General features: G+C 41.8%; 1 protein-coding gene across 1 annotated transcript in view; it reads left to right on the forward strand.

Annotated features, from left to right (window-relative positions):
• ALPK1 (alpha kinase 1) overlaps window positions 1-16,361 on the forward strand; it is a 52,135-nt gene that overhangs the window by 31,811 nt on the left and 3,963 nt on the right. The window contains exons 4-11 of the mRNA XM_067297624.1: window positions 5,385-5,583; window positions 7,659-7,718; window positions 9,341-9,427; window positions 10,144-10,220; window positions 11,825-11,920; window positions 12,512-12,616; window positions 13,068-15,192; window positions 15,998-16,151. Of these exons, the coding sequence (XP_067153725.1) occupies window positions 5,385-5,583; window positions 7,659-7,718; window positions 9,341-9,427; window positions 10,144-10,220; window positions 11,825-11,920; window positions 12,512-12,616; window positions 13,068-15,192; window positions 15,998-16,151 (2,903 nt within the window). The remainder of the gene's footprint in view (window positions 1-5,384; window positions 5,584-7,658; window positions 7,719-9,340; window positions 9,428-10,143; window positions 10,221-11,824; window positions 11,921-12,511; window positions 12,617-13,067; window positions 15,193-15,997; window positions 16,152-16,361) is intronic.

Consider the following 16,361-nt stretch of genomic DNA (forward strand, 5'->3'; position numbering starts at 1 on the left):
GGTCAGGGATGATACCTTCCTTCTCTTGCAGGGTGTGGGAGGCTCTCTCCATGCTGCCAAGCTCGGACCACATCATGGGAGCTGGTCCTGCCAGCTGCACTCTGCAGACAATTAGTCTGCTGCAGTGATGCTGCTTGCAAATAGGAGAGGGAGAATCATTGAATTAGAGAGAGCAAGCTTAGAACAGCAAATTAAACCTATCGATAGTAATAAAACTAAATCACAGATAAGTTAAATTGGAAAAAAGGAAGGGTTATCAATAAAAGCTGGGATTAATACTGCTGCAGTGCTTTCTCACTTGGTGAAGGAAAACTTGGTTGGTTGTAAAAACTGACCTATTCTATGGTATTTTGAGCTGCTAATAATGGACCTAATGTTGCTTTCATTGAATAAACACCCAACCCTCCATTGCTTTGAGAATGGATAATTGGAGCTAATTAACAGCTTCAGAAGCTCAAGCCATTAAATTGTGTCCTCTCCTGATCTGAACAGAGAGGTGAGTGTCCAGAATCCACTTATTCCTGAGTCCACAACTGTTTACTATGGGACTTGACTGCCTTGTATTTCAAGCTTATCCATCTGCACATTGCGGACGTGCTTTCTTCTGCCCATCACGGAGATGGTAGGAGGCTTAATTCATTGTTATTTGTAGAGTGTGCACTGATTGCCAGCTGAAAGGCAGAGATTGATAGAGAAGTCCCGTGCAGTGACAGCAGATTTAGTCCTTGGAAATGCAGTCTTTGCTAACAGTGTGTGGGGTAAAAGGGTGAGACTTCAGCTAAATCCATTGGTGTTTTGACTGTGCATTTAATCTGACAGGGGACGAATGTAGGAAAAAAAGTGAGCAATTTGTTAGGGTTCACGTATTTCAGTGATGTGCTAACTAGGGAGAGATCCTGAGAGAGAGAACTAAGGCACCTGGAAATACGTGCCATTGAAACCCCTGCCCTGTGCACAGAATTTGAATTTCTTTGTTGACCACTCTTGATTTTTTTTTTTTTAAGATTTTTAAACTTCAGCCACAGTTACAAATGAAATAAGGACTAAAATGGTCTAAGATGAATGAATATAAGCCAACACAGGAATTCAGACTATTTGCAAAGCTGTGGGCATACTCTGAAAACTAAATGATTCCTGCCCCTGCTTTCTAACCTTACAGCTTGCAGAGGCGTTTTTCCAAAGGAGACCCTCCCCAGTCTGCACACTGTGTATGAGGTTTGCCTATGGGATCCTCGCTTTATAAAGAGGGCAGAGAGAGTGGATTAAATCAATATTTCATTTATTTGTGCTTGTAATTCCTCTTACATCAGCTGCCACATAAAGATTTCCCCTATTTTCTTCCCCTCCTCCTCGGCCTCATTTACTATGCACCAATAATTTCCCTTTGACGCTTTCCTGCCAGTTCTAGTGCCAGATGGCTCTAGTTCGAGCTTCTCCCCTCTCTTGGGAACAGCCCCCATTGTCAATGCAAAGGAGGCATCATGGCTTTGAACCCAAAGCTGGGACCCAAACTTCAGGCGCAATGTGAGGAGGAGCTAAAACACTAATGCAGGAAACCATGCAAACAGCACACCCTCCCACTCATCGCCATTAAGGAAAAACCCTTCACTAAAGGCTGTTTTGCATTTTCCCCAATGGTCCATGTATAGAAATCTCGTGCAAATTTAATTCTGTCACCACCTGATTCCACTTCCCAGCCGTGAGGTTCCCTTTGTGTCATAAACTCAATTAGATATATGCATTTCACATCATGGACACAGATGTTAAAACAAAGTGTGCACGTACCTCTCTCTCTCTCTCTCTCTTTCTCTCTCTCTCTGCGTAGATGCGTATACATAAGCTTTAAAGTGATAAAGAAAGTGAGTAAATCTGTTTACTGTGCTAGCCCGCCATGAAGAACAAAGTGCCCATATGTGGCGAGCGGAGCTGAATTTCTGATTGTGTTCAGCTAGGCTGTTACATCTTTGAAGTCAATAGAGTTTCCCTGGGTCTGCACTGGGTGACAGAGAGCCGTATTAGGGCCTCTCTCGCATTTCATTTAAAAGTGGCGAGGGGAGTGTCTTTGTGCATGTTTTGTGTATGTGCCCAGCACAACAGTGCATTATCTGTAGGTGCTAAGGAATTTTACAGTCACACAATTTGGCAGTGAATGAAAGAAGTGGGTATTAATTTCTCGGTGTACTGCTTGGAACACGGGAACATAATTGCAAAGACTGACATCGAACCGTGTTTCTGTGTGCCACACAGCATGCAGCCCTGCCTTTTAAAAAAAAATAGCGGAGTTTCTCTCCCTGGCTTGACTTTTCTACATTTTGTGTCCATTTGGTTTTGGAGAGGGACACAAGAGGTTTCAGCATTGAGCAGAGAGTTAAATTATGCAGCTGCAAGACTGCCAAGCCCTTCAGAATAGGATGCTTCGTTTAGATTTTCCACAATGCTATTGAAGTGCTTATTTTCCTCCTGAAGAGACACAAACAGATGCAAACTTCTGTAAACACTTTAGAAATGAATTCAGTGAGTTTGGCCTCTCAGCAGTGCTCAATAGCTGACAGAAAAATGTCTAATTAGTGCAAGTGGAAATAATAGGGCCACTTGGATTCCTTCCATCCTCCTCCAAGTCTACTTTTCCTAGGAACTCAAAGGCCCTTTTGTTTGGTAGGTCACCCTCTCTCAGGCTTTTGTGCTCCAATCTATTAAAGGAAGAAGGGGAGGAAAAAAAATAGATTAGGCAATGCTCTGTGCTTAAATATATGGCCTGTTCATGAGCATTTCGAATGGATAGTTTGCAGTGTCAGTTTACAGGTGCTTGGAGAGGGGGATTCCTCCATTGTTGACAGGCACAAGCAGAGTTGGGTGCACAGAGCTCCAGGAATCCTTTTCAAGTGCCATCCTCTTAGAAAACTCAACTTGGGCTCAGGAAGAAAGGAAATTTGTACAAATCGGCCTCGCTGAAGTGCAAACAAGCTAGCAAATACTTGCTGCAGATCAGTGCTGCAATCCGGCATTCATGCCATATATTGTAGGCTCTTCTCCAAACCATCTGAAATAGGCTTTCTCCTGCACCTCAAAGGGCTCTGTGCTTTTGAAGCAAGTAAGTGTTGTTTGATCAGGCTGCTAAGATTCCTCCTCTAGATTGGATGGTGGTTATGCTGCTAAAAATCAAGATGAATCTTCTTGTCAGTGAGGGGGCTCTGGTCTAAAAGCAAAAAGAATAGAAATTAGACTGGGGAGGAGTCCAAGGAATGTGCCCAAGTAACTTTAATGGTGTCCAAAGTAGTTAGGAGAAGTTAGGTGTCTGTCTGGCTCAGTGCTCTCAGGCCTCTGATGCTTCACAAGAAAGGCAAGTGAAAGAAACATGCTGCAGACAAAAATGGGAGATAGCTGCCAAACTCAGTGTTCTAGTATGGACTTGTGCAAAGCTCTCTTGCCAGTCTCTTGTTCTTTGGTGGTGCAACGGGGCCTGATTCTCCCTCCCCTGTGTTTCTTCAAGTCTGTCATTACTGGAGTTACTCACTGACATCAATGAGAGAGAAAACATATTTTTCATGAAGAGACTCGATATGGTTCAAGGTGGTTTTTTGGTTTTTCTCTTGTGATTTACATACCCCAAAGCACTACTTTAATATTGCCATCTCCAAGGTGTTAGAGTGAAGCTGGGCAGCAGAAGGCCAGGCTGTCTGTAGACCACGTGAGGCTGTTGAAAGGCAGGTGACCAACAAGACCTGTCAGATTAGGGCTGTGCCTGGCACCCGTGAGACTCCCTAGCTAGAGATTTGTCTGTCGTTACAGCTGATTGCTATATTTCCAAAGCTGTGTACTTCTCCCCTCCACACCCTGGTTTTCTTCATACTTTGCAGCGATTGTGTAAGAAAGAATCTATTTGAGGCAAGAGTTTTAGAGACATCATTTCATATTCTTTGTTCATCCTGTCTTCTGTGCTATAGAGAGATTTTGACACAGGATACAAAGGGGAGGACTCTGGTCACTGTTGTTAGTCATTCATCATGCCCAGCTGAAGATGGCTGCATCAGGGAGATGTTTCAGTGAAATGATGGTTCGATTCTGCCCCCCTCCCCGCACAAACCTTTGAAAAGCGAATCTCCTAGATGTTAGCGTGTGGAGCCATGAGCAGGAGGACTGCCCCAGCTTGCAGTGGGGCAGTGTTTTGGTGCCCCATCCTAGCAGATGTTCGCAGGGATTCCTGGGTACCCGCAGAGGCCGTGTGCCTCCATGCAGCTTCCCTGCCAGCTTTGCCTTCCCTTTGACAGCACGCTGCCTCGGCGGCTCTGGCTGATGCCTCGTGTCACTCTACAGGCTCAGCCACAGTGGGAGTACCAAGAGAGTTAATGCAGATTTAGAAATCATTAAAGATGACCTGCAAAGGAAAAACATTGGACTCCTGCCCTGTTTGTTCCTTTGTGGCGTACAAAGGAGCGTTTGATCCTCTAGTCTTAATGCTGCATTAATGCTGGTTGTTTATATTTAGGGCCTGGTCCCACAGGGAGCGGCAGGTCCCCTGGGAGTCCCTTGTTTCCTATGGGACTTCTAAGGAAAAAGAGGAAAGGAAAGCTGGAACTAAAATGTAGTACTCCCACTGAAGTTAGTGGCAACACCAGCTAATCATCAACAGTGATAAATCAGACCAGGTAGACATTTACGTGTTCATGCATATTCAAAGAAGTCTCATTTTCAGAAATGGCTTGAAAACAAGATTTCTGGGCTTTCTGTGCCTCAGCATGCTTTATATGCCAAATAAAACAAGCAGTCATTCCCCATCTCTACATGGATAGCTTGAGCTTCATCTAGGACAATTGCTATAGTGACCATTTCCAGTCTTTCCAGATTCTTATCCCCCCTGAACTAATTGTTGTTACTGCTATTTATCTGTTGTGTATAATTTAAATTTGTTAACAGAGCAGCAAATTATATGGTTCCAGATACTACACAACAAATAGACAAAAAAAAAAAAAAAAAGGAATGAAGTTTACAGTACTAACAAAATACACAGCTGGAACCTTCCTATCTTAAAAATAAAAATATGACTGAAATTAGTCGTAATTACAAATAATAATAAATCCTATCTGATCACTGTCCCCAAGGCTTTCTCCTATACATACATGCCTAGGAATATAAAAATTATAAGCTGAGTGAGGAAAGTTGAGACAGCCTTTTAACTGCTGGTGAATATTTGCATCTTATAATGATCAGTACTTCACTTGCTATAAAACCGTAGGTTTGCCTTACAGCAAACATTTTTAAATGGTATGTAGGCCGCACTGTTAGGCAGAGAATTCTTAAACCTGAATATTTTCTGTAAACAGCTAACTGAGCCTTTACTACTTGAGTTTCTTCAAGGCTGATTCATGATTTGGTGTTCTTTTCAGGTTTATTTGAAAGCCTCCATCATGGTCAAGGACTGTGTAACAGCAGCTGCTATTGTGTTTCTGATTGACCGCTTCCTATATTGGATTGACGCCTCAAGCAAACTTCTTCGGATTGCCAAAGGTCTGCACAAGTTGCAGCCGGCGACGCCGATAGGCCCTCAGGTGGTCATTCGCCAGGCTCGCCTCTCTGTGAACGCAGGTAACAAAACGCCGGTGCACTCACCCCTCCATTTTCTCAGCTCAGTCCCAATTAGGAACTACTTGACTTTCAAGAAGATACTTTGTCCCTTTCTGGGGATGACATGCTTACGGTCCTGGTGCCATCTTTTCAAACACACACCCACTCCCAGCCCCCTCGAGCCCTCCCAGCTCCTCTCACTAGCACAAAGGGGCTGGTATAAAGGGTTTCAGAGCCAAAAGCGGTAGAGAAAATTGTGAAAGGGTGTGGAAAATACTAATTGGAGCTTTTGTTCCTTAACAAATCTTCCCTGCTGGTTTCAAACAGGGGTATCTGAATTGCTATACTTCTGACCAAGGGCCTTTAAAAAGTAAATTAGAATCCTGGCATTTTCTCTGTACTGTCCCAGCTGCTTTTTTTTTTTTTCTTCAGTAGACCCACTTGACTATGCAAACAATGCAGCTTACAAATTGATAAAATTTGATTAAAAAAAAAATGTGCATCGTTCCTACAACATGGACTGCACCTGAAGGAATTTTAGTGCATCTTCTTCCTGTGCCTTTGGGGAGCAGAAAACAAAGTTAAATAGGCTTGGTTTGAAAAACACAGTTTGGGAATATTTTATTTGAATAAATTAGTGAGAACTGTAAGTTCCCTTCATAGCCATTTTTATTTGTGACTGTGGACTTATAATGTGCCCATTACCATGGTATTAAGGTACTGGCACATCCGATTTATGGGCTAGTTCAGCCAACACTTACAATTCTTCACTGACTGGAACAGCCTTGTTGAATTCAGTTGGACAGTCATGACAAAAAGCAGGATTCAACACGAATAAAACTGATCAAATTAGTCCTTAGGCATCTCCTGCAGTCCGTCAAGCCTGCCATGGATGACTCAGGCCACTGAAACATGCAACAAAAACACATGACACACTTGTGCCATATGACAAGCAGCTGAAATGCAGAATGCCCATCTTTTGTTGCATCCTATTTATGCTGGCTTTTTTGTTAAATTCTGTGCTTAGGGTGTTTCTTAAAAACTGGTTAGAGTGACAGGGAGGCAGCATAGCCCCTAGCTACGCTTTCTGTGGTGGGACCTCAAATTAGCTGGCTTTGAGGTAGATCTGCAGAGCTTCCCTGAATAGCGAGCTCCCCAAAGAGACCAGAATGGTTTTACATTTAGAAAAGCCAGGTTTTTTTGGGACAGAAACAGGCAGCTCTGCTGCCGAAGGAAGCAAGCTGGACTGCTTTCTTCTGCAAGAGAGAAAAGCGAGGGATTCCCAACCTAAGGGGAGAGCTGCAGCTCAGTGCCTGCCCCAAGCTCGTTGCCACCTCCCATGCTCTGAATCCAGCAGCAACCCAATGAATGTGAATGAGCAGAGTGAGAAGCGAGTGCCTCAAGTCATGTGCCGACAGCATCAAGCTTGTAGTAGCAGCTGGATTTACTCCAAAACCATCGCACAGCCTTTACCTCTCCCATAGAGGAAAAGTGTCTGTTGGTTTCTCTTTATATTCATTTTACTGAAGCCTTGCTGTAGAGTATGAACAACATGCACAGAAATTCAGCAGAGATACCAGAGCCTGACTTGAGGAAGCCTTTCTCCCTTTTTAAGGTTAAGCACTCTTCCAGGAATATATAGGGTGTTAAGTTAAAAAAAAAAAAAAAAAAAAAGTACGTAGTTTTATCTTACTGTGCAACCACGTATTACAGAATGTAGTGTATGAACAGATACAACTATCGAGAGTAACAAATCTGTGTGCAAGTGATTTCAGGATGTAGTAGGTTAAAAAAACGCAGCTTCTTTGTGGGATTTTCTAAAGCAAGTGTCTAGCTAGAAACAGCTACCTCCTCAGCTGTTTTTAATGCAATATTTTTGTATATTCAAAATAGCTGATATCAAATAGATTTCTGACCATGAGATAAAATATAGTAGAGCATATTTGAGTGGAAAGTTTAGACTAAACATGAACACAATGCCAATGATGGGAAGATGAATAAAATTTGCGGAAGGCTTTCACAGATGAGTGTTTTCGTTTAATTCATGCTGCATAGTACATTTTTACATTCATTTTCTATCTTTGCTTTTTTATGAGGTAAACTTTTAAAAGCTGAATATATCTTAAGCAGCCTTATTAATGACAATGGAGCAACAGGTATGTATTTCTTCTTTTCCAATTTCATAACTGTTATTTTGGTGGGATTTTTTTATGCTAATTGTAACAGTCACACAAATTTTAAAAAGGGCCAGTCAGACCTCAGTAATGACCCATTACATCATGCTTCTCTTTATCATCACCTTTCTTTGCTAAATTGTGGAAACTGAAACTTTCTGTTTTAAGACTTCCATAATTCATGCTTGTATATCTTCACTTGGGTGGAAACATATTTTGCATTGTTGGTCTCCCTATAAATTTCTCTGCCTTAAGAATTTTAAAATGTAAACTAATTTCAAGAAGTTGACTGATCTTGAAAACAAAGATCAAAAAAGAAACCCAGAACCCAAACATTGTTAGTGTAATTTGTATCCTCCAAAATCACACTGATCTTATGAACTAAATGGATACTTTATTCTAAGCCTGTACACAGACTGCAATGTAATTATTTAGTATCTTTTAGAGTTAAGAAAAAAAGAGAGCGAGTCCTGGATCTTACAGCACTTTCTTCTAGTGCTGGATGGACATGCAAAACTGTACAAGGGGGAACTTTCCTGACTGCTTGACGATATTTTTAGAAATTATATATTTTGCTTCACTAATCCACCTTCATTTTTCTTCGCCAATTCGCTAATCTTGTCAGAAATCCAAAATCATTATTGAATTATGATTCTTGAGACAATATATATTTTAGGTTTTTATATCTGTTATGCGTCTTGTTAGCCTTCAGGAATTATCTAGCCAATACATTCAGGTTTCTCTGCAGGCATGACAATTAGGAAATTCAGGAAAACTGTTCTGGTTTATGTTGGTTTGTTTTTTATTTGAAAGTGAGATTCTCTTACGTTTATGTAAGGCAGCTTTAAACAAAATACCAGAAATCAATGTTAAAGTAATATACTGGCTGTGAGAAACACTGCATTTCAATTCTTGTGGGATTATGCTGTTCTTTTAAGGTTATTTGCATAATATTCATTGATAACACTTGTTTATTTAACATTGAACATGCATTGTTGAACAGATACTTCATGCTGAGAACTGCAGTGAAATGTTCATATTATTTAGGAAAGCTTAATGGCTTGGTTTCATACTGCATTGAGATGTTCAAGTACAGGTTTGACACCATATGACTTGATTTGTATAACTAATCATACTCTGTTAAAATGAAAACTGTTGATTTAATATATATAATATACTGATATCTGAAAAGAAAGCACACTTTTCCAATGGTTAAAAATTATTGTATTGTGCTCTCCTGTATATACTGATGATAACAAAGATATTCCCATATTAATTCTTTTGATTGATTTTTTAATATATCTCTGTATAATGTTTATATAAAATGACTTTTTGTTATCTTACAGAAGAGAGGCACCTTTTATTTTTGTGTTGTTCTTATGTTCTGTATAGCTGTGATTCAAGCTACTTGCTTCTATAACTGTCTTGTTGTCTTCCTTAATGTACTGTCACTTTTGTCATCTGTCTGCCTCTAAGGCCTGCCTCAAACCAGTTGAATCCAATGAAAAAACTCCTGGAGATTTACTGGGGTTTAGGTAACCTTCGGAGATCTAAGATGACAACAACACTTTTTGTACTCTACTAAATTTTTCAATGCTTTTCAGGTACATGGCGATATGCTAAGGAAAGTGATAGGACTCTTGTTCAGTCAGTCTGCTTACAAATCAGAGGACAGATTCTTCAAAAGCTGGGTAGGGCTCTTTTCTACAAACATCTGTTCAAGGTTTTTGCTGTTTTTCTTTCTTTGCAGTCAACGCTGAAAATGATATGCATGTCATATGTCAAAGTTTTAGCTTGTGTAAAACTTCTGCCTGATGTCCATAACACAGCTACGGAAGATGAGCTGTATGCATCTGTTTGAGGAAAAAGGACCTAGAGCCGTTTACCAAGAAACCACATTTTAGAAATCATCTTTTTTTTAACCAATCAGACCAGAGTCAAGGAACATTTTCAAAAGTTATTCCATATTTTCCTGTGCTATTCCATATTTGCTAATATTTTTCCCAAATTTGCTATTTCCAAAGGCAAGCAGTAGCTTATCATAAGTACACTGCAATGGTTCCTCTGTCAATGCAAGAAATTCCCTAGCTTAGAGCATGATGGACTTCTGTTTTCAGGGCTTGGTACTTGAGATCTACAGCCTTAATTTTATGCTGTTCTTTTGGTGTGATCTTTCATTTTCAGTGACTGTTGAGCTGAGGTCCTTTATGAATATAGAATGTGCGTTTATGGACAGCCAAAAGCTAAACTAATAAATGTTCACTCTCACTAAAGCAAAAAGTGCCATGGTATGGTTTTATACTGTTCTGAGGGCTCCTGACTCAAGGAGATATAAAGTAAACTCAGCCTACTGAAAGCCATCTGTAGCAGTTATCTGCTTAGTGACTATTTTTCTGCTTTATTTCAGGGATGTGGTATGAGGCAGCAGAGTTGATCTGGGCTTCAGTTGTGGGATATTTCAAACTTCCTCAACCAGATAAAAAGGTAGGATGTCCTTTTCATTTTGGGTATCTTTGCCAATCTAAAAATCATTCCAGATTACCTTTTGTTTGTTTCAGTCATATCTTTTAGAAATAATGTTCCAACTGTTATGCCCCTCAGTCAGGGTTAACATTCAGGACAAATATTCCAGCTGACGTCTGTATCATACACTGTTTCCACATGCATACAGAGACTTATGGGCATCTTTCTTCCAGCAGAGGAACAAAAGTGATAGTTTTTATTAAGCAGAATGTTCCAAAGTGAACAGTCACCTGGGATGTCGTATGTCTCTCTGATAAGAACAAACTAATCGCAGAATGCAGCTATGGTTATTTTTCAGGACTAAGGCTAATTTTTTCCTGGTAGCCGCACATGTCTGACTGTTGGAGCATCCATGAGCTGCACTGTGCTATCCTGGGTGGGTGACAGATACTCCCTAGCACGGTAGTATATGAACACCTCACAACATCTAATGTGTCTATCTTAAGCACCTTTGTGAGGCAGGTTCACACTAATTTTCTCATTGCAGATGAAGCAACAGTCACGCAGCATGTCTCTAAGTAAATGGAAATGTGAACCTATGTCTGCCAAGCTCCAAGGTGATGCTTTAAGAAGTTTTGTAACTGTACCCTAGTATAGGATATACCACAAAAACAGATCTTGTCACCTCTCCTCCTACGTTAAAGCTTGACCTTAATCTCAGAATATTTCTATGGGAGCAAAGATGTGAAGTGAATTTCATAGAAAGCATACAGATACTTCCTAGCTTTCTTAACTATTCAGCAGGGCAAGCCCTTAGCTATCATGTATAAATCAAATGCTGTGGAAAGAGAGAATTTGCAAGTTCATGGGTCTACATGTTGCATATTCACATCTTATTTTTTAATTGGTTCTGTAAAATCAATTGCAATTACAGATTACCAAAAACAAAAATATTATAAACCAGAGATTTAAACTGTTAACACTGGGATCTCTTGACTTTTGTTAAACTCTGTTTATTTGTTTTGAAATAGAGTAATAAGCTAGGAAAGTGTTCTGTCAACAAAAGTGGCTTGTTTTCCTAGGCTACACATGATCAGCATTATTACTTCTATCCTCTATCTAGACATCTTCACCTTGGACTTTTTAGAAAGATTGTGATGTACTAGTGAGTTTTTAAACACTATTTTTGGCTTTCTATAGTCTTTTCTGCAAAACAATAGAAACAGATTTGAGTCTTTTTTCAGATGTGATTAGCCAGTGCTTAATGCAATTTTCAGTAATCCTGCAAGACTGTACTTTATCACAAACAGCACCTTAGAAAAACTGCTAAGGAAAATGCAATGCTATTCAAGTTTCTGTTCAAACCTAGAGGTATTGTTAATCCAGATAGCTGCCATTCATGAAGCCTCACATGCTTCAGCAGGCTGTGTTTTCTGCAAGCTAAATTAATAAAAGCCAATCAAGATGACCTCTCTGAATTTCTTAGCAGTGCTTCTCTTGGAAGCACTTGAAATTGGATCATTTTTTAATTTCTGATGTGCCCTACATAGCATCTAACATATTATGAGCACCAAAAATCAAAATACAGGGGAAAGCTCTACCTTATTCTTCCATTTCTTTTTCAGGGAATTGCTACTTCCTTGGGTATTTTGGCAGACATCTTTGCTTCCATGAATGAGAAAGATTATGTCCGTTTTAAAACCAATGCTGAGATTGACCTGGTAAGATTTGGTATTTGTCTGCAAATTCTTCAGCTGAATTATCTGTAGTTGTCCCAAATTTATGCATGCTTAGTTTGTTCTCCAGCTCTTCTCCTGTGCTGAGAGGCTGAAGAAAGTTTCATCGTTCCAGTGGGAAAAGTTCATTAGCAACTACATGGGAAAACCACTTTGCTTCAGAATAAAAAGACATTAAAAATATTTATAGAGAGTGTGTGTGTCTGTGTGTGTGTGTGTGTGTGTGTGTACTTGCATTCATATAAAATGTAATATAAATGTATGTATTATTTAATAGAAAAATTATAGCATGTTTATAGAGCCAAAATGTGACACAGGTATAGTGCAGCTGAGTAAAAAGATTCCTGCAGAACAGAAAATCACAACAGACCTGCCTGTTTTTGTGTAAGATTTGATGTCTCAAAAGATTCGAAGGCATCAGAGAGCTTATGGAACCTGCAGATCCCATTGGACTCAGGTGACCAAATCCCAGGCTGTCTCCCTCCAGTCTAACAGGGTTGCTTACCAGGTAGAGTCTCCTCTTTGAAAAGAGCCTTTAAGCTGAGGTTTCCCCTCTTGCTTTTTTCATTTTACCAGCGCCTTCTTGGAGAGTTCAGTCATCGCTTATTGTCAGCTGCGGAGGCCTGCAAGCTAGCAGCAGCCTACAGCCAATATACCCCGCTCTTTGTGCTCACAGCAGTGGTAAGTATGATTCCTCCTCCTTCTGAAAGTGTCATTTGTATAAGAGTAGAGTCCAGGTTAATAAATTTGGATCTAGATCCAGCTTTCAAACATTGCATTGTTCAGGGTGTTCATATCTGTGTTGTGGATATGATGCTACACATTATACTGAACTCCAACCTGAAGCTAAACAGAGAAGGATGGGTGGAAAGCGGTGTATGTCTACAGAGTGAGGACCAGCTTTCAAGCCCACCAGGAAGTGCTGCTTCTACTATAACTCCAAATACATTTAAAAGCAAAACAAGTAAGATTATTTCCTGCTGGAAATACAGCAGCAGGCAGCCCAAGCCACCATTTGCCTCAAACTGTATAAAGGAAAGAAATAGATTTTTTCCTCTTTATTTATTTGCAACAGAGGTTCAGGTTTATCATTCCTTGAACTTAAATCTTTCCTCCCCCCCCCCCCCCCCAGAACATCCGTGGAACATGTTTGCTGTCCTACAGTCACTCCAAGGACTGTCCCCCAGAAAGGAGAAAGTTCTACTTGTCTGAAGCAAAGGAATCCTTCGAGATTGGCCTCCTCACCAAGAATGAAAGCAGTCCTGTCACCAGCAAGCAGGAGCTCCATAGTTTTATTAAAGCTGCTTTCTGCCTCACAACAGTGCATCGATGGCTCTATGGGGAGAGCAAGAAGCTCTGTGAGGTGAGTCAGCTATGTAAAGAAGCCATGGGAAAACTGCATGCTTACAGCACTTCATTTGCAGAAGACGAAGACAAAGGAATGCTTGCCAAAGAGATCATGTCTCTGATCACATCCATTAAGAAGGGCTTGCAAGTGGAAAGCTTCCCTAATTCTGATGCCAGGTCTTACGTTCCAGACAGTTATAAAGGTGCAGTGGAAAAAACTGTTCTTCAAGGGGAAGCAAACTTTGAGAAAATCCTTGCAATGCATTCACAGCATCATCTGTCAGTGTGTGAAGTATTTGAAAATGCTTGCAGGAGTCATAAAACCACACCAGCAGAAACCAGAATGGGAGCTTGTATCACAACCTTAAAAACAGAAACAAAAAACATAGACACTGTGGGTACCACTGAAGAAGCAGTGCGTAAGGCGAAAGACACCACCAAAAGAAATACTGCATCAGAAGCCAGAAGTAGGTCAGAGAGACTCAGTGGCCAAACAAGAAATAAACACGTTGGTTCTGATGTGACAAAAAGCTCCTTTGAGGAGATTGAACCATTAGAAAGAGTGATGAATGATGAAAACAGTGTTTTCAGCAGATGGAAAAACAGGAGTCAGACTACTACTTTGGAGAACTCTTGGTGCAAGCTGTCAAAATCAAGTTACTCTTCCAGCTGGGATGAACTGAACTGCAATAGCAGCAAAGAGCCACCCAGAGAGGGGCAGCAGCAGGAAAAGGGCTCAGCAGGGGAGCAATGTTGCACAACAGAATCTGAGGAAGATGCTCCAGCCGGTAGCTTGTGCTCGTCGTCTCCCGGAGCTCAGCATCCTTCTACTCGAGAGCCTCTGCAGAGCTGTCCGGGGTCTCCTCAGCCTTCCATGGAGGCAGATGGTGGGAAGCTTGTGGAGAAGTCTTCTGTTTGCGGGGAACAGCTGTTGGAGGGGCGACACCCTGGGAAGAGCGCTTCAGAAAAGACCGCGAGGGAGGCGAGCAATGGGGGCTTGGCGAACAAGGCAGTTCCTTCCCTCCCCAGGCATTGCCGTGGCCCTGCAGGGCCGGGGAGGGAGGTGGCCTCTTCTTCCTCCTCCTCCTCCTCCTCCTCCTCCTGGGAGAAGCTGGAGCCGTGGGGTGGGCCGGAGCGGGCCGGGCCCGGCTGCAGCACCGCGGACAGCGGCTGCGGCGGGGACGCTGAGAGGCCGGGGGACGCCGGGGGGCCGGGGCCCGCCGAGGGGGGCACCTGGGCCGGCCCCGAGGCAGAGACCGCAGGCAGCACCGAGGAGCCGCCAGCCGAAGCGTGGCGCCACGAAAGTGGTGTTGCTTCTGTAACAGCTGCCAGTGTCAAGCCAGACGCCCGTGACTCCTCTGTACGAGACTGGCTGAGGAAATCTGCAGCAGTGGTGGGAAGCAGGTCTCTCAAAATGCCCGAAGTTGACCCCCAAGCAGAAACAGTAAATGACACTGACTTTGATTTCATAAGTATTGGTAACTTAACATACCCTTATCCTATGGAAACTGTTCCAGAGCATCAGCTCATTCCCAGCACGCAAACGACTTTGCCCTCAGCGGGAAGGATGTCCATAACTGACTACTTTGACTGTGCTACTACTGAGGAAGATGAAGAAAAGTCTCAGAATATGGTGAACCAGACGCAAGAGTCCGTCTCACCTCTGAGTCCATGGCACAAACCAGCCCAGATGTCCAAGAGTTCCCCTGAGAGTGTACGTCCATTTCTGAACCCAAGGGGAAGTGGTTTTGTCTTCGTGCCTGGGAGAATCAAGGAAGAAGTCCTTGATGCTCGATTTCTGAAGGATGATGATTACTCAAGGCTCCTGTCAGGGGTAGAGCATAGTTGGCTTGTCCAGAGACTGTTGCCTACGGGAATTTTTAAGGCTAAACAGCTTCAGAAAGCATACTGTAAGTTTTCGCGCAGCAACGGGCATTTCCACATAGCAGAACAGTCTTGACTCAGGCTTTTTAATGTTTTAATCATCGTTTGTTAGGACTCCTTATTTTTTGTTGTTTTACTGTTTTTACATAAATATTTTAGCAATAATAGAAGAATATTCCCTCAAACCATTTTCTCCTACTCCTTACCCACTTACATATAAGTCACAGCTTCCCTTGAGCCATCTCCCTGCCCACTCGGGCCCTCCTGCATCATCCCTCCCCACAATGGGTAACTCCGGCTGCTTGCTTCCCTGGGCCAATCCATCAGGCCCTTCTCTGCCTTTTTATCTGAGTCTCTCATACAGAGTCCATGTCTCACCACTGTAAGTTACACATCTGAGATAATGGTTATTAAGCTAATCATTAATAACAGCTTATTTGCCATATACAGGCATATGATCAATAATATACAGATGTATGATCAATATGCTGAGAAATGCACAAGTCAGGAGCACTATAGGATGCCTCAGTGGGTTCATTAAGTATAACTCCTCCTTCAGCCTTCATCCCATCTTGCATGTTTCAGCCCTTTTAGGTTGGGGGGTTGGTTTGTTTGTTTGTTTGTTTGTTTGTTTGTTTTGTCCTTAATTGTATAATATCCAATTCTGCACCTCAATATCTCTTAGGATATATTTTATAGCCCAGTACTTTGCTTTCAGAGGGGCCTGGATGTCTTAGCTCCTAGGTACTCTTGTTTCATCCCTCAGCACAGCGCAGAACAGTCCTGTGAAAGACCTTGTGCATTCTACCTGTGGGATTTTTCTTGTTGTAGCTGCGCTTCTTTTGAAATACTCAAAGAAATCAGACCTCTGGACAGGCCAGGAAACAGCTGTATTTATCGGGGACTACCTGAACGTGGCAAAGGAAGGCAAACAGAGAAGTGCATTTTGGATACACTTCCTGCATCAAGAGGAAAGCCTGGGAAGGTATTGTTCAAACCAATTTCTGAAACAAAATGTTTATCCATGCCAGTTCTGTATAAATATGAATTAAAACTGTCTGGTAAAACTTGACTGTTACCTGCGATTCAGTTAGTCCAGTGCCTTGTTGCACAGTAGCCTTTATCAAGTGCTTTCAGAAGATGGTACAAGTTTGTACTAAGAGAACTACAGAAGTCACAGTCAACTTGGGAGAAG

This window comes from Apteryx mantelli, chromosome 5 (assembly GCF_036417845.1).
Source record: "Apteryx mantelli isolate bAptMan1 chromosome 5, bAptMan1.hap1, whole genome shotgun sequence".
Taxonomy (NCBI): Eukaryota; Metazoa; Chordata; class Aves; order Apterygiformes; family Apterygidae; genus Apteryx; species Apteryx mantelli.